Source organism: Chiroxiphia lanceolata, chromosome 8, assembly GCF_009829145.1.
Source record: "Chiroxiphia lanceolata isolate bChiLan1 chromosome 8, bChiLan1.pri, whole genome shotgun sequence".
NCBI classification, from domain to species: Eukaryota; Metazoa; Chordata; class Aves; order Passeriformes; family Pipridae; genus Chiroxiphia; species Chiroxiphia lanceolata.
The window spans coordinates 17,050,525-17,076,759 of NC_045644.1; the positions used below are offsets into that span (position 1 = coordinate 17,050,525).

General features: G+C 35.5%; 1 protein-coding gene across 5 annotated transcripts in view; it reads left to right on the plus strand.

The window, feature by feature from the left end:
* Window positions 1–26,235, plus strand: part of PLCE1 (phospholipase C epsilon 1) — a 146,282-nt gene that overhangs the window by 74,740 nt on the left and 45,307 nt on the right. For all 5 annotated transcript variants that reach the window (XM_032694213.1, XM_032694215.1, XM_032694216.1 and 2 more), the window contains exon 4: window positions 18,450–18,766. In XM_032694213.1, coding sequence (XP_032550104.1) covers window positions 18,450–18,766 — 317 coding nt within the window. The remainder of the gene's footprint in view (window positions 1–18,449; window positions 18,767–26,235) is intronic.

A 26,235-nucleotide genomic window follows, 5' to 3' on the forward strand; every position in this document is an offset into this window, starting at 1 on the left:
TTGCAGAGATAGAGCTAGAATAGAATTAGAATAACTAGTGTGTCAATAACTAGGATTTCTGTGTGCTCCCAACCCCCTAAAATATGAGACTTTTTTTTGTGCAAAAGAAACAGCCAGATCCTTCAAAAAACAAAATTTCTTTTGAACATCGAAAAAAAAAGTCTTGTTTTGCTTGTGTGGAAATATATGATTTGAAAAGAACAGATGTAGATCAGCTTTGGTATGAAAAGTTGATACTTTTTAGTTTGAAAATATAATTTATGCAAAAGCTATTAACTGATGAGCCAAAACATGTGGATAAACTCAATATAAATTCATAAGCATTTTAGTCACACAAATATGAAATAACTTTATCCAAAATTTTATGCAGAAAATTGGTGTTCGACATGCTCACTTTTGCAAAAATATGTTATTTTTAAAAAATACTACTTATGTTTGAAATGTTATATCTTTTAAAAAAACATACTTCTTTCTTTGTGCTTTCCATGAGCTATGTAGAAAGTGTGACAATGGTAGTTTAACTTTTCTGTTTTATTTGACTTGCAGCAGACTCTTGCAAACTGTGTTCCTACATATTTGATCTCTCTCTCTTATACTGAAAGTTAAAACACTGCAAGTGTGTTGGGTGTCACAAACAAAACAAAACAATATTTGCATAGTTTGGAAAAACACTACATTTTTTATAAAGGAAAACAAAATTACTCTTGTTGCATTACTTTTGCCTGCCACAGTGAATGGAAGTTACGGGTGCTTTTTTGATGGTAGAATAAGCTTAGTATTATAATATTTTATTTCTCAATAATAGGTATAATATCAAAATTTATAGAGTCATGAAGGTAACAGTTTTCTGATTGTATGGGGCAAAAAATGTTATCACTTTTTATGTCAGTGTGGGAGGACTGGTGAGAAACAGCCTGAAAAAGCACTTGTTGGTTGCAGGGCATTGCAAGCTGCCTGCTGGTAAGTGTGCCAGGTTGTGATGATATATTTGCTCATTTACTGGGAGGCAAAATTAAGTATCTCGTATGTTAAAGCCGTGCAGTATAGTCCTCTGAGCCTTGTTATTGTAGACTGCCCAGCTTTGAGCAGTTTCTATAGAGAAATGTTCAGGAGTTACATGCTAACCTTCAGATAGATAATAATTACCGTAAAGAGAAAATAATCAGTTTTCCTTTATGTCTTCTGGGAGTGGGACAAAAAATGGATCTGAACAGAAAGCACCTCACCATAGGTATTGTAAGGGAAGGGGGATTTGACAGAGGAGGGGTCCAGTCAAACTGAAAGACTTCTTTTAGATGTCACTTGAAGAAAATGGACACAGGTGGTGTTGGCTGCCATAACTAGTAGGACAGAAGCAGCAGAGGTGGTGAGAAAAGATGTGCATTTGACTGAACACAGGCAGTATAATTTCCAAAAATATTTCAGAAATCTTGAGAGGAAAAAAAGTTTAGTGATTGCGTGGATGATGGCATATCAAATTTTAAAATAGGAGGGCGATAAGAGCACGTCATTTGGGAAAGTAAAACAGCTCATAGAATTGCAAAGTCAATGGAGACCTTTAGCTGGGCTGACATTCTTTTAGGATGTCATTTACTTAAACTCATTTGTCTCTATTCTAAATTCAGTCGTTGAAGGGCTGCAGTGCTACCCTACAACCTTCAGAGGCTGCCTTAGAACTATCATCCACATGCACGGCTTTTTCCAGTGATCAGTGACACTCAAAGTCAAAGAAGGGTGACATTTCTAGTTTGGGTTTGTCTGTCATCAAGGACCAACTGTTTGTTCTTGTTATGCATTTTTCTGCTGGATTAAAGTATTTAAAATCTGATGTATTTCCCCTGTTGTAGATGCTTATATATTCTACTACAGTAAAGTCTCCTCTCAATTTTACTTTATTGAACTAAAGTTATGCATTTCTGATCTAAATCTTTCCCTGGGTCTCACTGTTAAAGCCTGGAATAATTTTATAGCTCTCTTTGCATGCTCTGTGGTTTGTTTGTTTGTGTCTTTAAAAATATGGAAAAGATGATTGTACGTTATTGGTGTCATCACTGATTTATGTGGGAGGACCTGTTTTTGCCACCTCCTTTCTTTCCACCACCGCCTCCTAAAAGCTCATAGAAAACACTTAGTTTGAGTGTTCCATCTTATTTTTTCAGAGCCATTGCCTTTAGGAAAGCAAAACTCCATTCCATACACAGGATTTGCAATTCTTGTGTCTGGAATACACTAACTTGACTACTTCTTATTTCACTGCTTAACTGAGATTTGTAATGTAGAATGCTGAACTGCCATGTAAAAATTCTGGAATCATTTGTGTTGGAAGGGGCTCTGCTGATCATCTAGTCCAACTCTACACAAAGCAAGACTGATTTATTTTCCTAGTTGTTCTATTTTCTTACTATATTGGACAATATCATTGACAAGGTTGGCCCTAACTCCATTTTAAACCTGAGCTGCAGTACAGGTAGCAGTGTAGGAAGGAACAGAAAGAGAATTGTTAGGTTTTTTCTATGTACTTTTAGAGAAGGAATGAATTGCATTTGAAGTCTTCAGATGAAGGGAGATTTCTTGAAAATCTGAGGAAGGTGCTAGTTTTGAGTTTGTTTTTGGATAGCAAAATCACTAACTTTGAAAGTTTTCATGTTAGGAAAGGACTGCAAATATCCTTTCTAGTATAATCTGCTAAAGCTAATGACAAAGACACAATTCATTAGAAAGTCTTATGACTGCTTGGAACAGCTTTTATGTAGCAAGTGTATTAATCCTGTGAAAACCAAATGGTTTCATTTCTTACAAGAAACCTCGTTACAGCAGTATAGCTATCCTCTGTTTACTTGAACACAATCTTGTATAACCTTATCTTTGTTAATTTAGCTTACACTGATTCCCAAATGACATGAACTAAACAAAAACAATTATAGAAAGTAGTTGCTTATAGCAGGGTTTAGTCTAAGCAGAACTAGAGCAATTCACTAGTGAGGCTGTAAAAAACCTGCATGGATGAATAAGTACTTGAAGAATTTATATTTGAGGTAGGAAGAAGGGACTTATAGGCAAGTTGTAGATGTTGAAATCTCTTAGGAAGTTAAGGTTGATTTAATACTTTATGTAGTCTATTTTTTTACTTCTTTTGACTTTACAGACATGTGCCTGACCTGTTCTCTGCTGTCTGCTGTATTCCACTAATCCCTATATGGCTTAAACTCCTGTGTCGTAGAACAGACTTCAATTCTAAGGCTAAATCACACAGGCTTCTCCACTCTGGCATGTAAATACATCTGAAAGAAAGAAACAAAATCTTCTCAGTTTTGACTTCTCGGCAGTTCTTGTTATTGTGCTGAGTGCTTTTCATTAAGCTACATGATATTTTTGCTCTCTCAGGACTATAAATTCTTTCTTGAACTTCAGTTTTAGTAAGCATACCAGCATTTCTCTTGAGACAGGTGCATGCTTTAGAACAGCTCTTGAGGGTATCAATGAATTTCAACAGGCAACATAGCTTGTGTGGTTTGTGTCTGTTAGTTAGCCTGGTTAAATCATGACTATTGGAATCGACTGAATAGAGAGAGCTGATAGAAACCGAATGGAAATAAGCCAAACAGTCTATTAAGAAGTGCTAAAAAATTGGTGATATATATAACTGCTAGGTCATATTAATACAATGTTATTAATACTATTTTTGAAATTGAGAAATTACAAATTGAGATATTAAGATGTTAGCTGTGGTTTGTGAGGAAACATTCTTTGTGATTAGCCCCATGAAATTTGCTGTAAGACTGTACAGTTCAACAAATAATTCAGCTTGAAATATGTTTTTGCTGGTTTTGCAGATCGTTTTTTACATACTGATGTATAGCTCTAGAAATAATTTAACCAAAGAAATTAAATTTACTGGATCTGAGTTTTAAGTAATCTAAGAAGTAGTGTCCAGAAGAATGACTTGGTGGTTTATGTTCTGCTTTCCATTATGAATTCTTTATATAAGTGGATACTTAAGGTCATTTGGAGGAGCTGAGAATCTTATGCATATTTTGTTGATTGCTATAATCTACAGGAATTCTTAAATGGAAATTTTATAAATTGTATGTTTATTCTGTCAATAAGTTCTTTGTTTTTTGGTAATTTTTAAATGTTCTATTTTGTTCATACAGCTGTGTTTTCTCACTTAGTGAGGTTTACCTTTTGGTATAGAAGTAGCAAAAGTTTCAAGGATTTCTAGTAAGCTTAAATTTAGGTTCCCCACTGTATTTCATGGAAGTTAAAAAATACTCTAGCATTTGCTGACTTATTTATAGAGGTGAATTTTCCTTTTGACTGCAGTAATTTCTTATGTGAATTGAGGATTGACCTTCACATGAACAGTACACATTTGCTGACTTTTTTTCTCCGGATATAGTAGAGAAAGCTGTCTTGATAGCTTACCAAGAAGGTGTATGGAAGGATCCAAAGAGTGAAAGATGTATTATATATGACATGTGGATGCTCAAACCACATGGTACTATGAAGAAAAATATTAGAATTTTGTAGAAACTAATTTTTTACTGGGCAAAAAATGTCTAGTTTTGGTGTTTGTTTGTTTGGTTTTTTAGTTACTTGTTTGGAATACTAATTATTTCTCCTGGAAGTATTTTAAATGTATGCTAAGAGCTTTAATTTTCTACAGAATACAGGTTATAATCCTTTTGACCAGTTATAATCACAAAGAATAACACATTTTCTTAATATTTGCTATGTTTCCATTTCTAGACTTCTTGGTTGTACTGTCAAGAAAAGCATTTAGTTTGATGGATGTCCTTTCTATTATAGTTGGACATGTTGAACTTGAAAATCTGTTACTAAAACATATATGCAGACTTTCCCTTTGACTCCACAAGTAACTACGCCAATGAGTTATATGTTATCCCAGCTAAACTGCTTCTTGTATGTAATCTTACAATTTAACCTGAATTCTGGGTTACTCTCAGTAAATTCCATGGATGCCTGGTAGCTCACCTGGCCATGTCCGTGCTACACGGCAGTCGTGGCTCTTTCTGGAATGGTGAGGTAGCCCAAGATGTGTAGGTCATTCAGTCATTAGTATAGCCACTGAAAGTATGTCACTGTGCATTTGATGTGTTCTGTGTGTCAGTGCAAGGACTTTGATCACATTGACCTAGGTTTTGCTGGTTATTTCTCTTTTTCCTTTTAAAATGCCTCTAAGCATCCTTCGAGTTATGCTTCTGGCACAGTCTTTGTGATTCCAGAAACCTTGCTAAGAATAGCTGCCTGGTAGCAGTACTTTCTTAAAAGAAAAACTGGCAAGATATAATACTTATATAACATCACAAACATGACTTACTATGATGGGAAGTTGTAAATTTATAATCCCTTATAAAAATAGTATATAAATTTCCTTTAGCTTCTCATCAGCTTCCTCATGAGAAAAATGAGCTTGTTAAGGATGCCTGCTGTTATAACCCTTTTGAAAATTTTCTGGTAATTGGTGTAATTAGATGTTTGCATTGACAGATACCTTTCAAAATTACCTTTTAAAATTTGGAAATTACATTCTAAAATGAGGAATAGCTTCTTTAATTTAATTTCGTAAACTCATTACACAATTCTTTTCTTTACTCAGTAAATTTAGCTATGGTGATTGGACTTTCCCAAAGAGGTATTGAACTCCACTGGAAACTTGCATTCAAATTGCAATTTAGGAAACAATTTGAGACTAGGGGTAACTAAGAGGGTTGCTGCTATTCTGGGCAGAGAGATTGGGGTTACTTTTTCCAATCCAGAAGAGAAAGTACTTTACAGAAGAAAAAGCTGAATTACTTCCCTTCTGAAAAAAACATCAGTATGGCAATGATTTTATTTTATTCCTCTATAGTTACGGGCTTTCCTTTTCTCAGGCTGGCTTTCTGGATTGTAGTTTAAGCCTACATGAAAAATGCTAATTTGACATTTTGTGTATTTACAGTATACATTCATCAATGAACTTGGAGAAAAGACTGGTCTGTGGGAAGAGAAAAAGAACATACACTAATACCCCCAAAACAAACAATAAACATGCATTAGGAAAGCTGTCTGTGTTTTCCCTGTGCAGATCCCTTTGCATGTTGTGTATTGTAGTTTTATACATGAAATGCTCTCCAGGTGACCTTGGCTACCTGCATTGGCAGACACTTTTAGAGGTTCTCACAGCTTTCATCTGATATGCATCTCCAGCTGCTTGTTTCTTTGATATTGCAGGATCTACGTGGAAGAAACATCTTACATTACTGTGATATTTTTATATTTTCTTTTAAAGTCTTTGTTAAGTAACATACTTTTTGTCCTGAAAGCACTTGGCCTGTGATACTTAGCCCATGATACTGTATTTCTCAGAGAAAGAGGAAACTCCATCTCTAGTTTTTTGTCTTCACCTTATATCCATTGTGTTGTATTCATTATAGCCTCTCCATCACAACCAATAAATGTTGAAGACATTTATAAGTTGTTAAACTATTTTTTAAGCCAAAGTACCTTTTATACTGCTTGACACTATGCCTATATAGTTTAACATTGCTTTTATGATAGTTCATAAATGTGACTGTATTAATAATAGCTTTGAAGGCAGTCCACATTTAATTCCAACTACAAGAAAAAATGTAAATGATACGTAGAAATAGAGTAGTTCAAAATAGTTCAGTTGGAAGGGACCTACAAGATCATCTAGTCCAACTGCAATAGCTATCCTTAATTCTTTTAATTTAAATTTAAGCAGCTGTACCTGTTTTTATCTAGGAATACACATAAGGATTACAGGAAGGGCATTGGCTATGATTTTACCTCTGTGTTTTTGTGCAGTCTGAACAGGACCAAATGATATTTTGAATGCAGAAACCTAAGTGGGAGTAGCACAGCTCTGGATGTGTGGGGGTAGAGTAGAGGTAGCTGACCACCAGGGCAGTGCACTGTAGGACATGTGAGAAGAGCCATGGATTTACTGCACAGCATTCCCAGTGGATATTGTGGCTGCAGCCAGGTTACTGATTGGGTCATCATCAGTTAATCATGTATTCATTTTCACATCTTAAACATTCCCTCCTCTTTTTGAGTTCCAGTGAATACTCTCTTACTATGTCTTAAAATACTTTTAAGCCATCTCTTTAATAATGGAATGCAAGTGCTAAATAGTTGTGAATTATGAGTATTAGCTTTGCCCTTTACTCTCTTGGGAAATCCATCAATGTATTTCCAGTTCATAATTTTTCTTCATTTTTGGCATCTTTTTAAATTAGTGTCCTTGGTTTATCCTTCGTTTATTCTTGTATGAGAGAATCTACATTGTGAATTTTGAGCTTGGAGGTAGAATTACTGCAGCATTTCTTTGTAGCAGTACTAAGCTTATTGACTCTTTGTTAAGTATCTTTATAAATTCTGGTGCTATCTACACCAGTGCTTTGAAAGGCCATATTGTTGGTTGGTTCTTCTTGCTGTACACTGCTGACAAAAGGAATATAAAAATATTATCACAATAGTTTTGTAATGTTCCAATACAGGTTTTTGACTGATGCCTTAGCTGTTTTCTCTGATGTGTCTCAGGACACTTCAATGCATATGTTTTTGTTTAAATACAGATATATTTCCTGGATTTTGTTTTTGTTTGAACTCTAAAAACCTTGGATATCAAATTATATTATAGCTGATACAATAATTCTCCTATTCACAAAATGTTTTCATCATCAGGAAATATTCAGAGCATGCAGTAGAGTGAGTAATAGAATCCTCACCAAAGCTAAGTGGCAAAGATCTAGATTGTGTAGGTGCTTACAGGTATGTGGAAGTTGAATTTGTATTATTCAAAGTGTAATATAAAATAAGTGAAAAAGGTTCCTTAGCAGATCATACAACAATCCACAGTATCTGCTCTTAGTGGTTCTAATCTCTATCCCTTTTCTTTGAAATAATTATGTAGAGAACAGGTCTCAAACAAACTAGTGTTATGATCAGATTCTGTTTAGATAACTGCTGAAAGCAGGCCAGAATGATGAAACCTCTGAACTGATCAAACATTTTTCATGCATCTTACGTTCCTTTAAAATTCTTCTACTGCTAAGCTTCTGGGTTTAAATCAGGAACATCTAATCAAGTGTTGTTGTTTTTATTGGATGTGACTTGGATTAATTTTGTTCCACTAATCAGTAATAATAATAAGCAAAATACCTTATGCAGCAGATTTGCCTGCCCTTTGGTTTATGTGGAAAGTCTGGTAGCATCTTTCATGCACGAATTGTCTTTTATGTGAAGGCAAGAATAACGAATCATAATAATTTTACACTTATCAGATCTTACTTAATTCTCACGTTATTCCTTGACATAATTATACTTAAAATTAATTTCTCAGATTAGCATCTAGTCTTCATCTTGTACAACTAACACCAATGGCAGTTTTCGTATTTGCTTCACTTGGTGTGACACCGAAGCCATGGTAAACATTCTCATTGTTTGTACCTTGAAGGACTACATTTACTGATTAGTTTCCAAATGAATCTATCTTCATTTAAATAGTTATTTGAATAGGCATTCCTGTGCAGTATTTGTGTAACTGGACCAGATGAGAACAGACATTCCTCTTTCTCACCTGTCTGTGAAGGGTCTCTGTCACATGTACTCTGGTCTTCAGGATAAGACCAAATTAATGAAGATGATGCTTTTTACAAAATGTGTTTCTGAGAATCTTAAAGCAAAAAATGCAGTTTGAGTTTGTGTTTGTGGTAGTTGTTGAAAGTTGTACAGCCAAGATGGAAATTGAACAGATGATCAGATGATTAAATGCAGATATTGCTGATGTTGAAGACCAGTGCACTCAGGCTAGAAAGGAATGTTTCAAGGCTGAGGCTCTGAAACACTGAAAATGTCTGTTGTTGCAGTTTTGCAGTTATTTACATTATGAATGTATATTTTAGTGCAGCTACAGTTTGTATAGTCTTTCAAATTTAAAAAGTTCCTAAAACAAAAAAAAAGAAAATATAAAAAATCAGTATCATGAGCCTCTGCTTTAATGAGTACCTAACTTTATATACATGTTATTTTTAACACCCTTGTTTTCTATAGGTGATATATGTGTTTCAAATTACATTTTTGTTTACATTTTCTCTCAGTCTCACTGATGTATAACAGAGTTCTTTTATTCTTAAAATTGAAAAATTGCTTAATTTCTGCTTTATGTAAATGGAAAACAAATCAAATTTTGACTTACTTGAGCAAAATACTCAAATATTGGAACCTGATCTGAGATTCTTGTACTCTGTTTAACCCCTGGATATCTCTGCATTGCAGAGTTAACTCAAAGTTGTATGTATTTTAATTTAATTTTGTTCTGTCATTGAACAACAACTCCTACTTTGATTTTGAGCATGCTTTTTATCAGTTTTGGGGGGTGAGGTTAAAGCTTGAGTTCTGCTTTAGTTCAAGCAGTAACTAGTTCTTTTTGCACTGAGAATCGTGCAGTTCTTTTTCTAGAATACTCTTTCCTTCCAAAGTAAACTCATAAATCCTCCCTTTTGACCCTTTCGTTCTTATGGGCTGGAATTTATCTGTTAATTTATATGTACATTTATTTAGCATCTGAACTTAACGTTCCATATGCTTTGCTGTATTTATATCCAGTATTTTAAAAGATCTTGAATGCAGATGCTGCATAGAGAATCCTCCTGCTGCTGTGTTGCTCAAGTCAAAATCCTGTAGAACTACCACTGTGACAACCTTTAGGAGAAAGATGTATGTGGAAGTGGAATATTTCTGAAAACATTTTTAGGAGTTTTGCAGAGGAGGGAATTCATTAGATGGGATTTCGTTGCAGGAAAATAATGAAAAACCCGAAAACAGTTCAAGAGCAAGTGTGGTGGTGTTGTATGAGTCTCTTTACGGCCTTGTCACGGATCTCTTACACTGTGATATAAAGGTGTAGATTTAGAAGTCAGTCCTTATTGCCCATAATCCCTTCTCCCAGCCTTCATGATGACAGTTGTCTCTGAAGCAATGAAATCCTATATCTGGTCTTGCACAGCACGTGCTGCAGCATGCCCCCAGCAAGGCAGATGGCATGTTGATATCGAACAGCTTTTGAGATCTAGTTTTCAACCAGCCAGCCAGACACTCACAATCTATCTACCAAATGTATAACTAAACCTTCCTGTGGCAGGTATTCTGAAATCAGGATATAGTTTAATGAATTATGGCAGTAGGTGAAGGTCCCCTAAAATAGCAGGTCCCAGGTGGCCCATTGCCATACATATTGACTGGAAGCAATAAAGCTGCTTTCTGACGAAACACGTAGATGGTGGATGTCTTCAGACTTCTGGCAGTACACGCTGCTGATTTGTTTCTCCATGATATCTGGAAGCATGTCTGTGTTCAGCCAAACCTTGCGTAACACAGGGTGCCCTTTGGAGCTGAGCGATCGGTTTGCTGCCCTGTTAGCCTCAGGGGCATTTGTAAGGGCACTGCCTTCAAAGCCTATTACTTCAGGTGCAGAAGAAGTGTTTGCTGGCTGGAATTAATCCACAATATCACATTGATTCTTATGTAGATATTCTGGAGGCATGGCCAGTCATCCTCCTCTGCATGAGGATGCAGTCTCAGCTCTTTGCTAGTTGCCCTGAAATGGAGAGGAATTGGAAAATCAGCATCAAATGGGATAAATTTTGTCCTGAGGTCTGCTGCTGATTTTGCAAAGTCAAAATTACTGTTACACTGCTACTGGCTCCATCTTTTTTCTTGTGACTTTACAACCAGAAGAAAACCCAGTGGATCCATTTACTATGGTCAAGCCTGTGATTGTTTCCATCAGCTGTAGCCAGTACCAGCCAACCTGCATACAGAGAGGAAATGGTTGGTTAAATGTGTTGACAGTGTAGTGTGATTCAGAGACAAGCAGCCAAGTTCCCTTGTACGCTGCAAAATATTTCCATGGATGACTCAGGCTAGTGGAGTGGTAAAAGCCCTGGGATACACTTCCAGAAATCTGAGCAGCAGTGTGGATGTAATTACACAGGGTGGTGTGTAGCTGTACACTGGGGATGATGGGAGGCAGGCATGGCAGTTCAGGTGTGGTGAAATCATGGTGATACTTTGAATTCCTTTCATATATTATGTCAGTGCTCATACATATAGCTTACAACCAGAATCTTCTAATCCAGTCACAAGCAGAGTTTAAACAGATTTTCAAGTTCATACTTTTGAGTAGGAACTTCTGAAAAATGTAAGGATTGCTATGTAATTGTTAATTTAATGTTAGTGTATGAATAAATACCCTGTTTTAACCTGTGAGGATGTTTATCTACAGCTAAAAAAAATTAAATTCTTTCCCATGCAGGTACATCTCAACTGTCCTGATAATTATGTCATTTGTTTAGACAACTTAATTTTGTTTTAAGTTAGAAGTTATATATGCAGGTTGTATCTCTGTCTATACAATACTTTCCATTTTTTTCTGGGACTTAATTTTGCTGATGCTATAATTGCAAAAATAAAAAGGTGTGTTCAGAGTCTGGTTTTCAGAACTGAACCCCTTACCGGTTCCTAAAGCAAGAAGTGATTTTAGGAGTAAGTGGCTGTTGTTAAAATACTGCGTATCTTTCTTTTTGCTGAATTCTCTTGTGCTAGTCAGTTCATGAATCAGGATTTTGTGGTATATAATTTTAATTTAATTCCGTTATACTTCAACATGCTAGTTACCTTTTTTTAAAATTCTCTGCAGAGGTTTCACAACTCTATTCAACAATAAAATATCAGCCTTGGTAGAAACATCTGTGTATAGTTTCACAGTGAAACTATTTTTAGCAGAAGTCTACAGGTGATTTCTACCTTTTTACTTTTCCCTTTCTACTGTAAAAACTGTTGGGTTTTTTCACCTGGCCTATTATGGTGACTTGCTGCTACTCCCCAAGACAAGATCACCTTCTCCAAAATCTTGCTGTTACCATGATTGAATTAAACTCAAAGCAGGTTTTCTTGAACTAGCTGTGAAGTTTGCTGTTTCTATTCCATACCTGAGAAAGATCCTATGCCCTCAGAGTGTGTCAATAGTATTACTTGGTCTAATGAAAAATTATTTTCCATACAGACCCTAGCTAATCTTCTTTTCTTCAAGTCATCTCAGAGTAATGTCTTCTGCTTACGGATACTCAGGTCATACTGAACTCCAGTTTTATTTAGTGCAAGTACCCTGTAGATCCAGAGCTCCCCTACTAATAGTTTACAGTGCATACTGATAGGCAGTTTTAAGAGGTAGCCCATATTGCTACATTTAGGTATATGGAGAGAGAGCCTGTGCATCTTCTGATTCTTTGATAAGCAAATTTGAAGAAGAAATGGATCTGTTAATTTCATTTGTTTCTACAGTGAAATTAAACTTGAACTTGATCCTATTCTGTGCCCTTTGATACTGGAGTGAGTTGTTTGCAGTCAAAACTGATAACAGTGAATTCATGTCCGTTAAAAGAGAGAGAGGTATGTTTTTAATTAGATAGAAGAGGAACAGGAAATTAACAAAAGCTTGTTGGTTTGGTTGTTATGGTACTGATATATGTTGCATCCAAGGGACAGCAAAACATTGCTATCCCAGTTATGCTGATCTGTATCAGAAACTGGTGTTCAATTAAACTGCCATATATTGCATAGGTGTCTTCTGTTTGGGGGAGTTTTTTATTGTATTTTTCCTCTTTTTTGAACAGAACACTTCTGCATTTTATATGCTGACAGCTGTTCACCTGCAGCTGTTGGTTGGTTTGGTTTTTTTATGATCTGTTTTTATTTTCTCACTGTAAACATAATACATATGTTCTCTTAAAGATTATGAACAGTTTAGATGATATCTGTAGCATGGCTTGTTAAAAAAGCATTTATTATAATCCATTTATTGCACTACATTTTAAAACCAGCTGAGAAAAATAATCCTCTGAGATTATTTTGGTAATTTCAGTATAACGTCATGGAAGCAAAGTCTGTTATCAAAAAAGCAGCTAAGTTATAAGATGCTATAATAGATTAATTACTTTTATTCTTACAGCTATTGAAATCTGTATTTTACTTTAGAACACACAGTTTGTTATAATCACAGGATCTTCCCCAGTAGCCTTCTAGAGAGTGAACACATTGTCAGTGGTAGTAATTTTCACTTTACTGCTTTCAAACTGCTGTTTTTTGGAATGTATAGAGAGAATACATTTTTTTAAAAAACTTAAGAGTGGAAAGAAAAGGACCTAGAGATAAAACTAAGACAGAAATCCAGTTATTCAGTTTTTCAGTTCATCAAACTTTGTTGAAAGTAAATTTTCATATTCTAGGCACGTTTATTCTATTGAGATTGTGCTCATCTAAAAGATGCAGTGACTTTTCCCTGGATGAGCTCCCATATGCATTGCACATTCAACAGTGTAAGAGTTGTTGTGTTTGAGCTGAGATAAAAGTAATTCTGTGCCACTGTCCTTACTTGCTCATGTGTTTACGTGGAACACAGTTCATGTGGAAAGGGATGTGATTTTATCAAAGTACAAATTGCATGGTTGGCGACTAATTTTACATAGGATTAGCAGTTTTGACATTGCTGTGATTACTGTCGGGGTTGTATTTATTGCCCTTCTGTCTTTGTATAGGTTCCACTAACTGTGCTCAGACCAAATCCTGAATTTCTGCTTAGAGAAAATTGATGGCAGCAGTCCAACTTCTATATCATATTGTGTATTAATAAGTTAATAAGTTATCTGTGTGCATGATGAAATAAAATTTTATAAATAAACACCTTTTAAATTTAGCTTTACAAGAGATGTGGTAAACATACAGATAATTTTGCTTTTTTGTTAGGATATATCACTTGTCACATAACTATTGTGTTTAGTAGAACATACAAATGTAGAAAAATTTTATGGTTACAGATAATTAACACTAGCCTTTCTAGCAGTATTTTTCATTGTTTTATTTATAAGAGTCTCCTTGCCTTTTTCTTTAAAGTGAACCTTCCTGCTTTTCAAGTTAAAAAGATACTGAATCAAGCAATACTCTTGCTAATATAACAAACAAATATAATATAGTTCAAAGGAAAAAGCACCAGAAAAAAAAAAAAAAAAAAAAACAAACAAAAGAACAGTTTCTCAAGACTGGCTTGAAACTTTTCTGTATACATGCACAAAAACGTACACACAGTTCTAAAGGCTGAGTCAATTTTAAGTTACTCTGTTGATGGAAGAGCTCCTTTAAACCTTGTAGAAAGTCTTTAAAAATAATAAAAACACATTGTTCTTCAGACAGGGTGTTTTACAGTTTATGATGAGCGTAGGCTGAGTAATAACCTGAAGCAGGTATTCTGTATTTTTCTCCAATTCCTATATAGATTGTTCTTTTGTTAGAGAAGATGAAACCTTTTTGTTCCTCTGTGCATCAGCAATGCTCAAGTCAACTCATGAGTCCTTTTTTAAAGCTAGGCAGAGGTTATCTTGTTTTGATTCATAAAAGCAATGCTTGCTATTTAAAAGATTATCTGCTTCAGCTGTTTATCAACAGGATAAGCAAAGCTATCAATTTCAGCTTTAGACAAGTTGCAGATTAATAGTCAGGGCACTCATTTTCTTGTAGTAGTTTTAGCATTAACTTGATGTGGTAGAGCACAAAGAACAATATCATTTACTGCAGCAGCAGCTAATTTTAGTGAGGATTGTGTCCTTCCCTAGCTGTAAAAAAACCTACTGTGATTTTAGCCTGAAAGCAGTTCCATTCTGCAAGTTAATCTTTCTTTGAAGTGCAGAAAGATACTATCTGTTTCCTGAAGGACATAAACTGACAACACAAAGCTGGAGGACTTGTGTATGAGACTGGATAGAGAGATTTATAGCAGAAACAGAGAAGTGCAGATCGGTTCCTGGAGTGAAAAATGGCAAAAGTCTTAGGCATATAAAAAAAAAAGACAAAAAGATAGTCCAGGAAAAAGGATAGCTTAGTAGAGGCAAAGAGACAGAAAAGGAGTAGACTTTTGTGCAGAGCATAAATCATGGAGGGCGGTGAAACTGAGAATCAGGATCCTGGATTTTCTGTGATAAAACACAGAAGACTGGAATGAGAAAAGATAAAAAATCTGAATCTGGAGAGGTAAATTATGCCAACAACCAAGACTTGCAAAGATGTGAATTATGGAAGAAATAAATAATTATAGGTGTAGAAACAGAATTAAGTTATATTTCTACTCGTTCAGTATTTATAGCCATACTTTAGCCATGAGCTCTGAGGCTTCAGATTTCTGTTTGTTCTGTGTGCCTGTCGTTGGATATCAGCTGCAGCAGCCTGTTGCATGGACTCTTACATTACAGAGAGAATTTACATAAAGTTCTTCCAGTTTAATGAAGAATTGAAAAATGCTAGTTTGAAATTCAGTGCTTTGAATCAGAAAGTGTTTTATCTATTTTCTGTCTTGTTCCAAATCCAGCAACACAAGTGGCTGATTTTGAATCCTCCTAGCTTAGCTTCTATGGAAAGATTTTCTTTTTGACAGCTTCATTTTTCCAGAAGAGTGAAGCTGGTTTGTGAAGCCTTCATTACGGAAGATGATGGGTTCATCAAAGGTAGTTTCATTAAAGGCTTTCAAAATCATGCATTAGCTTTCTGCTGGACTTGATCAATGGGCAGTCAGTCTAGTGAAATCAAATTCTAATGAGATATTCCTAGTAATTTCTGGCAGTATGGAGACATGCTTTGGAGCCAGCCTCCTAACTCTGGTCACTTCAGTGTGTTGAGCCTTGCTCTTAGATGAGAGTGGACCCCAAAGGGTAATTATACTTGCAATGTACAAAGGATCATGATCAGCCTATTGCAAATTCAGTGTCAACCTTTCCCAGATTTAGAGGTCTTTGAGCAAAGCTCTGAGACTGTGGAAAGTGGGAATGTGGATGGGGTTTGTAGTTGGTGTTGTAATGGAGAAGCTGAATTATTAAGAATGCACCTCTAAGTCTCGTCAGCAAGCAGTGCATCAGGGAACAGCACATCTTCACTCACATGTTACCTCTGTTCCACCAGTCACTCCTTGAATAGGCAATCCTTATAGAGTTATGCCTTCCTTTCCTGTAATATTGATAGATATAAAGTGTTTTTAACTGTAGTTACCAAATAAGGTTGAATTTGCAAAGCACTGGTATTAATCTGGCATTGCATTGTTCATGGTACTTGCTGGCTGTCTCCTGTGATACATGTTCAGCTGCAGCCAAGCCATGATCTGAGCTGTCTGGTCCAACTGTCCATTCCTGATCTCAATGCCTGCTCCAGAGATCGGATGCCACTGACAGCTACAGCTTTTTACCAACTGGGACATGTCTGGAAGTGCATCTTCTAGTGCAGTTTCATCTGAAAAGAGTCCACTGCATTTGCTCTGAGACTAAACTAAAGCACAGTAAGGGAGGATGTTTGGGAGATCACTTCAGAAGTGCATTTGTGATCTAAAATAAATTCACAATATAAACACAACCAATATACCCTCTGTTTCAGCAGTGAGACACAGGAGAGGCTGGTACAGGCTGTACTTTCTCTGCCTTGAGTGAGGTGTCATGCATGGGGAGTCAGTGAGGCACTCTCAGTGACTTCTGGGAACAAATGGGTGGTAGTGAATGTTTGTGTCATGCCTTCCTTATCCTCCTCTTTCCGAGATAATGCAGGTTGTGACAGTGACAGTTCAGTCCATATATGTAAAGCACTGTGTAAATACATAATCCTTCTAATATAAAAGGAACAGTATATTTTGTATTGGTTTTATTTTGACGTAAGCTTATGTTCTGTTGTCAAGAATAGTGCACATGAGCATTAAGAGCTTTTTATTACGAAACATTTCAGAATTGTTCTGTGCGGATTGAAGCAGGAAACAAAATTGGAGTCTCATGTAGAATTGAAGCAAACAAGACTAAAAGGAAGCCTGGAAGCTCACTGCACTTCACCTGCTGCCCAAACCAGCAGTGACATGACAATGTGGTGTTCTTAACTGTCTTTTTTCTCCCTGATCTTTCTTGCAGGCATTTCAATGACAGAGATTTCTCGATATTCACAGATATTGTACAGCACTTCTTAGCACATGTTCCCCACTATATAACCAAGACAGTGCTTGTTGCAAATTAAGTCCACTAGTTTTTTTGCTTGCTAGTCTAGACACAGAAAAAATTTGTCTTCACTTTTTCAGAAGCCTCTTCTTTATTTGAACATTTCTCAATAGCTTCTATAAGCCCAAAGACTTTATTTAGGGCTACTATAATTTATCTTTTGACTTTTAATAGAATATATTAAGAAAAGGCAATTTTCTATTTCTGTAACTTCCCACTGATTAATAATGCTTTGTGTAAAATGAATGTAATGGGGGAACATCATATAGCATATTTTGTGTTTATTTATAAGGGATTGAATTGTAATCAGACATTATGAATTTGGGTTTTTTAGAGAAAAGAAAGGATATTTGCTCCCTCCATGAAATGAGAGTTTATGTATATATATTTTTAAAAAATTAGGTAAACGATAGATCTAGAGTGTACCTCTATTATGTGTGAAAACAATTTCTGAAGATATTTTGTGAAGCAGTGCAAAAAAATAAACTCCTTTTTCTGAGGACGAGGAATAGTACATACTTTACTGTACTATTTAATTTAGAGTACTATGACAATTTCTTGAAAAATTGTTCAAAGAACCCATTCTAAACTTATCTAGTAAGAAGACTCATACTCACGGTTTTGGAATCATTGTGTTGATGTTTCATACTTCCCACATAATCTTACAAAGTTTGGCTTCTTCCTTCTTAGGAAAAGTTTTATTTTTCAAGAGATATCACTGCAAGGACATTATAAAACTACCATGAATGTTTTGTATTGATGGATAAAACATGCATGCTCCCAGATAGATGCCTTTTCCGAGAGGAATGAAAAATGTTTTGTAACTTTGGCATTTGGTTTTACAGTTTTTTATCTTATAGCAAGAGGGATGTGAAGAAAAATACTGAACCACATGGGTTTTAAGTGATCATTATACATTATTTTTTGTGGCAGTGGAGTCTCAGTGCCCCAGTCAAGGCCTCAAGCTGCTTTACACTGTCACTCTAATATGGAGGCAAAACAGAGGCACACTCTGCCCAAGTGACCCTTTTATCTGAGGTTTTGACAAGGCCACAGGTGCCTGAAGCAGGTGTTTGGATATGTGGGGAAGTATGTTTTGGCAGGTGGTTTAACAATCTCACAAGCCAGCTATCTAGCTAATACCAGATATAGAGATAGGCAGAAAAACCCCAAATAAAAGAACATATTAGGTTTTTTAAATATAAAGAAAGTAGTTAGGATATAGTGTATTGCTGAGTAAATGAATGAGCAGTTTAACAAAACCAAAATAACAACTTGTCTTGTGTTTGCACAGCACAGTCCAAGAGTTAAAGGCAAAACCTAATAAATTTTTTATTTATTTTGTTTTAGAACGTCAAGCATGTACATCTATGGCTGGCTCCAGCATCCTTCTCTCCAACGTGGCTGGGATCAGCAAAGAGCTGATCGAACTCCAGCACCTCATCCAGTTCCCAGAGGAGGTTGCCAGCATTCTGACCGAGCAGGAGCAGGAGCTCTACCGGAAAGTCTTACCCATTGACTACCTCTGCTTTTTAACCAGGGACTTGGGTAATGCTGAGTGTCAAAGCAAGCTGCCATCTATTAAGGCTTCCATATCTGCTACTATTCTTTCTTCTCCCAATGGTGAACATAATGCTGTAGAAGATCTTGTGACAAGGTTTAATGAGGTAAGGGTTATTACCTGTTATGTGGTTAGTTATTTCCTTTATCTCTCAGAGCTGAATTTAGCTGTAGTGACATATTTTTAAAACGTAAGTTAAGATGACCAGGGATTTAGCTAAATAACTTCCACTGAATTTAATAGGAGTTATGTGACCAGTTTACTCAGTGAGTTTGGAAAACAGCAGCCCAACCTTTTCTTGCACATTGTAAAATAAACATGAAGAAAAAAATTACAGACTTCTACTTCTTTGTATTTATACTGACAGTATGGGGTACAGTTTCAGTCAGTTTATTATTTTGTTTAGGAGCTGGAGTTCTATTTATTTGTTTTGGATTTTTGTAGACTAAGCATGACTTAGGAGTCAGCACAGAAGTATTATAAACTAGAATTTTCTGTGTTCTCTGTAATATAAGTACACTAATCTGCACTATTTATTTATTTAATCACTGTGTGTGTCTTCATGAATGTTGTTATACAAAGAAGTGTGACTTTGTGGGACACATTTTCACAAGCCAAATCTTGAGTTCTTTATTAAGATTTTAATTTATTTTTAGTAAAGTGATCTTCTGATAAGAAATAGAAATAATAGAAAATTGATTGAGGATTCAGAAAACTATAAAAAAAATCCACCCAAACCAGAAAAAAAACCAACTAAATTTCAGATTTTAGCTGCAGAAACGTGGAACAATTTTTTTTCTTTTTTCTTTTTTTTTTTTTTGTGTTAACCATGTGCAATGTTAGCAGTTTCTAGATTCATAGAAGTGCAAGAAAATGAAGATAAAGTTGACTTAAAGCTCTGTTAGTTTGCTATTCACTGCATTCTTATGGTTTAATAGGGGATGAAATTCTGCAGGTAGCAAAAAAAAAACCCAACATAAAATTTGGAAGATGGAGAAGAATGTGTATTAATCCCCAGTGAACTTCCTGATTCCTGGGCAAAGAAGAATCAGTGAGTGACTATTTAGCATGTTTTGAAGTGTTCCTGACTCTTACACATTATTAAGATTTAGCAACCAAAATAGTGTAAATGCATTGTCTTCTCTCACCTCATTCTGTGATGGGAGCATACATAAAAGTTGCAACTGCAATATCCAGTCTTTAAACAGAGCCTAAAAAGAGTTTAAATCAGCTCTAGTTATAGTATTTAAGAAAACACTGTGGCTGGTGCATCGCTGGAGAGGAGTCTAGCTGCTGACCCAGTTAGGACACTCCTTCCTGCGGTGCTTCTCTTACGGTGATCACCAGAGTGAGGCCAGTGGAAAAAAGGTGCAGTGTCAAGCTCTAGTATGACCTGGTGAGGCACAATGCCAGAGCAGTTTCTACAGGACATGCTGCAGTTGCTGTACCAATTAGAATGACCACTGTTGTGTTCTGACATTGAGGAATCACAGGATTGAAGAGCACGTAGATGGTGAAGTCTTGTCAGAAATGTCTAGTCTGTTCCATACCAATGAGAATTTTAGTGTTAAAGATGCCTTTTGATAAAACAGTCAACATTATCTTTTAGCCTTAGAGGTTTGCGACTTTGCGGTTTTTGTACTCTGTCATTACGTGTTTGATAATGCTACAGGATAGTTTTTTATGTCATTTGAATTAATTCCTAAATATTCAGTGCATAAATTCTATGGTATTTAGTGAAATAGATTGTTTTAAGTATAATCTGGAATAACTTTTTAAAAACATAGATGTTATATGTTTAAACGGAGTTATTGTACAATGCTTACTGCTTGTAATAAATCAATGCTTTGCTATATGCTTTATCTTGTGGTGGAGTATATCAGTTGCCATAGCCAATCACCAGTGTGAACTTTCAAAATGTCTTTGTTTATAAATGGCAAGAAAATTCTTGTGCAAAGAGTCATGATTTTGTTGGCAAAAGTCAGTGAGCACTTGCTGATTTTTTTGGCATTGCCTATAGAATTACTGAAGTGTATTTATAGTGTGGGAGCCAAAATCACTTTTAGGATGACAGGCTTCTGATACATAATGGGGGAAAAAACAATTCCATACCATTGTTCTGTTAAATAACAATTATATTACTTAGAGGATTTTTCATAAAACAATATGCTTTTTAGTATTTTTTCTGACAGTACATATTAATGAGGAACACTTTATAACAGTTGTTTAAAATGTCAGTCGATATATCATGAAGATTTTGGGCTACATGCATTCAGTATCACCAACTGTAAATAAAGTCTGTAGTCTTTAAAGTTTGATTAAAACTGTAGTTGCATGACAGTGGAGACTTGGGCGCAGCACATATTTTTTGGTGAGACACAGCTGATGCTTCATTTGCTGCTAATAATATCAAATTGATCATAGAGTCTTTTTAGAGCAAGGCAGTAGACCAAGCTAAAGACAGATATTCTTTTAATAAATCTAATTAAAAGCTGATTCTGAATTAGTGACCAGTGTGGGAGAATTAGAGTGAAATATAGTGACATCTACCTTTACATAACTATTGGCTTTGGGATTCTCTAAGACTGTGCACTTAATAATAGTAATAATATATTTTTCTGCTCTGATAGAACCCTGACTACCAGAAGTTTAGTTTCCATGGATGTAAAACTGTGGGAAGAAAGTGTTAAGGAGATTCTGCAGTTAGCAGAGCCTTGGTAGCTGGGAACACATTAGGAAAACTGTATCTAAGTGTGTTTCAGGACCCTGAGAACTGTGACTTGCTTTTTTCCATCTCTCCTTGTGGCCTACTGTGACTTCCTCTTCTTCATTTAGCTCTTTTCTCTGATTCCTGTATGACATGAGTTCACCCTACTGCTTTGCCTTCAGCAATGTGGTCCTTACTCAGTATCATATGCCACAGTCTTTCTGGAATTGTTTCTTTTTCTGTATCTTTACCCTCCCAGGCTCTTGCACCTTTATAGCTTTTACTTGCACTGGCTCTTCTGCCTCTCACCAGCAAAACAACCACAGAAACACAAGTCCAATGTACATGTTGTAAATATTTGTGTAAACATTTTAAATAATTTCAATCATTGCTTTATATAAACATGAAAAAAGTCTCTTGTAAGTTGATCTTTCTGGCTACATCTTCAAGTAAAAGAGAAGGAATTAAACTTAAAACAAATGAAACATTTCATTTTCCATGCTGAGATATGCATACAAATCGAATGTGATGTCACAGATTGAAAGCTGCTCCAGACTGAAAGATCATTCAAACAGCTGACTGAAGGTAGTCCCACTACTGAACTAAAAATGCAAAATAAGAAGTTGAATACACAAGGTGATTTTTTTAAAGATATGGTTGCTAAAAAATAAGCTAAGAAGGTAAAACAGTTGGAACCACTCCAGTATAGCAGTGCTACGGGGCTGGGTTCATCATTCACTAAGTGATTCTCATATTCAGTAAAGTTAATTAAAAATATGACTATTTAGGACACTTAGAAATGATAGTTTTATTTTTAATGGTTTCATTTTGTAAGTTTTTTTTCATTGTTCATTCAAAACACAAAATTAAACCTCACTAGCAAAACAGAGACATATCATTTTACTGAAATAATGGAATGTAAATAAATATTGTACTCTGTCTCTTAGTTCAGCATTTTTTTGCAATGCCTAAATGGGTTTGCATAATGCTTTTAAAAAGACTACTATGTTTGTACAAATATCAAACTGTTTCCAGTCCTTGTTTGGAATTGTGTTTAATCAGATTTAAAATGGTAAATGTTCTCTGTAAGGTTATATAATTTCACTCAAGCATGTAAAGTAAACCATCTGTGCATAAGATACGCAATTTAAAACACTGAGATTTTAAAAATGCACCTGGAAATTATGCTGCATATTATACAAAAAGCCCAAAAAATTTTAATGATTAAACTTCAATGAAACCCATGTAAAAAAACTCCAGTTCTGTGCTATACGCTGTGATCCTTATATTCATCAGTAAGCACTGATAGGTTTGTGCACAGTTAGCAATGCAAGGGAACTTATTACAGCCAGCTATTAGTGCTAATGCTGCATGCTGCTAGTGGGTTTTAATTATTTTTTAAAGGGAGAAATTGGACTATACTGGTACACTAAGAATTGTGTTTTCAAGCAAGATAATGGATACTTTTCCCTCTGCCATAAATACCACATGATATCTGATAAGTTATTTTTTTACATGGATTTTTTCATGTTCTTCAGATTTTACTTAAATTTCTTTTTTTTTTTGACAAAATTATTAAAACCAGAATGATTTGATTAAATGGGTTAGATTGCTATGCTTATCCTTTGGATACCTGAAGAATCATCATCTTGTTTTGTATTCAGAGACTTTTCACACACAGACTTCAGTTCATCATTATTAAAATTTCTTGCTCCAATGTAGTCAGTACTTAAATCAGCTAGAGTTTGTTATAGAAAGCTATCATGGCTAATTTTTATGTTAGGTGTTGAGAAGGTATGTACTATTATCTTGGTAAACCAAATGATTTTATTTGCTAGCAATGGTGTTAAACGTCAGACACAGATCTGTGTTAGCGAATTTCATCTCTGAAAGCTGCATCTCTCAAATATTTTGAAGTTCCTAAAAAAGTTATATAAAAATAGAAGACATTGTTTCTTCTATGTAGCATCACTCACTGAAGTATGTAACTTGGAAACTGCTGTAAAAGCCTTAAAAACTTAAGCACTTGGGAACTGAGTGTAAAACACTACAAATGACAAAATACTGCACTTTGTAGGTGGAGATTGTTAATAGTTTTCTCCCTCAATACCTATCACCACCGCATTTACATTCTGATAAAATATAAACAATAAATTCATTCCTGTTTTAAAAAAAATCATGTAATACATTCTCTAGCAGCTGTATAGAGGATAGTAAAGAATTATATATATGTATATATATATATATGTATATATATGAATTTGTATAATCTTGAATATTAGAAGAATAAAATAAGAGAATGAGTAAATAAAATCCATGGCAAATTTAGGGATACAATTAATTCAACTAAACACTGTTCCTTCCTGTGTACTACATGGAGCAGGGCTCCCGTAGAGTCCTGTAGGTTACACTTGAAAAGACTTTAAGGTTATGTGCCATAACTTGAGGATCAAATTCCATCATGGGAGTCTCTTTTGTATCCTTCAGATTTTATTAGTAAAAGCATCAGTAATAAGCTCTGTCCTGCCCCTGACAAATTGGGAGACTTTTGCCTGCATAGAGACTTGAAATCAGTGATTAGGTAATCAAAAACATAGGTTCATGATTTTTTTAATCACTGGTGTAGATTTTCCATGTTTAGAAGTAAAAAAAAAAAAATTAATGCTGAGTTATAATACGCCTTTCCAAATGCATTAGCAATATCTAACTTGAATTTATTTGAAATTTTTGATCAAAGTAAGAAAAGCCTAAAAACCTTAAAAAAAAATCATTGAAAAGAATAATTTTTGGTGCAGTTAGAATAGTAAGGGATGATATAAAAAGATAATTTCAGAAAACATGAAACTGTACAGATCTTTTTGTCCTACTGTACTTGCAAACACTGCTCAGTACAGCTCGCGTTACCCGAACATCTGATGCAGGTCCTCTGTGTTCAGATTTAGATTTGAGGGAGACTTCTGTAATTCTGAAAATTTGCAAATGAGGCTACTCTACTATATGTCTGAAATTAATTTGGCACAATGTTCTCAGTGCTCCCCGTGTTAGGGTACCAGAAAATATTTAAATCTTAACTAAGTATGTATTTGATTGGATTTTGCTTGTTTAGTGCGTAATATTACTATGCAGTAATCCTGAGGGACGCTCATTTTTATCCATCTGAATGAAAAGACTGATGTTGTTATCAACTTGTTTAAGTGAATCGTGTTTTAATTTATTACTTTTCTTGTGTCTTGTAATCATGTGGATTATAGTAACGAAGCCAGGATACATTTTCTCATGCTTTTCAGACTCATCATCAGTGCAGCGGAAATCTAATTATAGGTTTGCTGTGGTGACTTCTGTTCTGAAGGGAATTTAAAATGAGTTACGTAAACAGAACTATGTAAGTCAAGTGTGAAAAAAAGTAAACTAAGGAAATAATGATTACTGTGTTGATATATACATTGTGATCCGACCTTAAAGTGCTATCTAACACAAAAACGTGGTCCAAAAAGCTTTACTGCTCAGTCTGAGAAATATTTGCAATGTGTTTTGATCTCCTTGGCAAGGCTAATACTGTACACTCTTTTGGCTGGGCTGTGCTGTCTGTGATCCCAGCGCTACTTCAGACGTTGCCTGAGTTGTGTAGCAGCAGTGTAGTGTAGTGGCAGCTTGATAACTAGGCAGCTGGCTACCTGGTGCTGCTTCATCCTCAGGTGAGCTGTCCCTCAGGGGTGATGCAGCTGGGGAGGTAGCTCTGCAAGCCAACCAAGAGTGAGCTGTTCTGTATCCAGCTGGCTGAAGTGTCCAGAAGTCAGAGCCTGCCAGGGTGGAGCTTTCCTTTACTTCCTTCCCCCTGCTAGAAAAGCCCTGATTTTAGTGACAGAGAAATTGTACCACTTCAAAATACTGTCTGTGCTATTTGCTTGTCAAAGTGGAAGAAACAGGATTCTGAATTCAACTTTCAGGTGAATTCCATAGCCACTAAGAAATAAGTACATATGCAGAGTTGCTCTCTGCTTTTCTTCTGTGTGAGGTGCATCTAGCTCAGGTGTACAGAGACAGCATCTGAGTCCCACTTCTAAACTTCCATTTGAATGAAGATCTTGACAAATTTGTTAGTTCTTGAATACTGTCTATGCAGAGGAAACTTATGCATCCCAGGCAGCAAAAATTTAGTATATGCATTGTCAGGTATTTTGGGGATCCAGTGGCAGATACACAGACTTTTGAGAATGTCAGTGATTATGGAGGCATACCTTTGAGGATATACTATGCACTCCTCACATAGTTATCAGTAAATCACAAAATTAAAGGTATGTTTACTGAATGTTGTTTAATAAGTGTATGTTTTAATTAATACGCTTACGTTTCCTCTGAGCTGTCATTCATGGTTTTTCCTGAAGATTGCAGTCCTTTCAACTCACCTGCATTTCAGTGTTGTTTGTACATCAGTTATTTTAGCTGTGGTCATTATGAGTAAACACCTCAAATTAATGTCAAGCTATTCCAGTATGCATTTATTGAAGAGCTTTTGAATATTGTTCTTCATTATAAAGTTCTTGGGGCCATCAGTTCAGTCTGCCAGGACAGAATAAAATCTTCAGGGAGTTCAGAGCTGGGAAGTGACCTTAGCCAGCTGAGATTCAGCTTCAGTTTTCTGTGCCTTTAAAGCCCATTGATTCAACCAGATCTCCCACCTTCAAAACTTCTATAAGAAAAATCCTCCAGGCATTTTAAGTGGAAAACTGATAGTTCTGCTTATTAATTTGGTGTTTGTTTCCTAGCTGGGCTTCAGGACCACCTTTAACTTTTGGGAAAGGCCTGCACTGTGCTGTTATCTGACTGAACTCTTTTCCCTTTCCATCTGTCTTCACTAAAAAAACTAG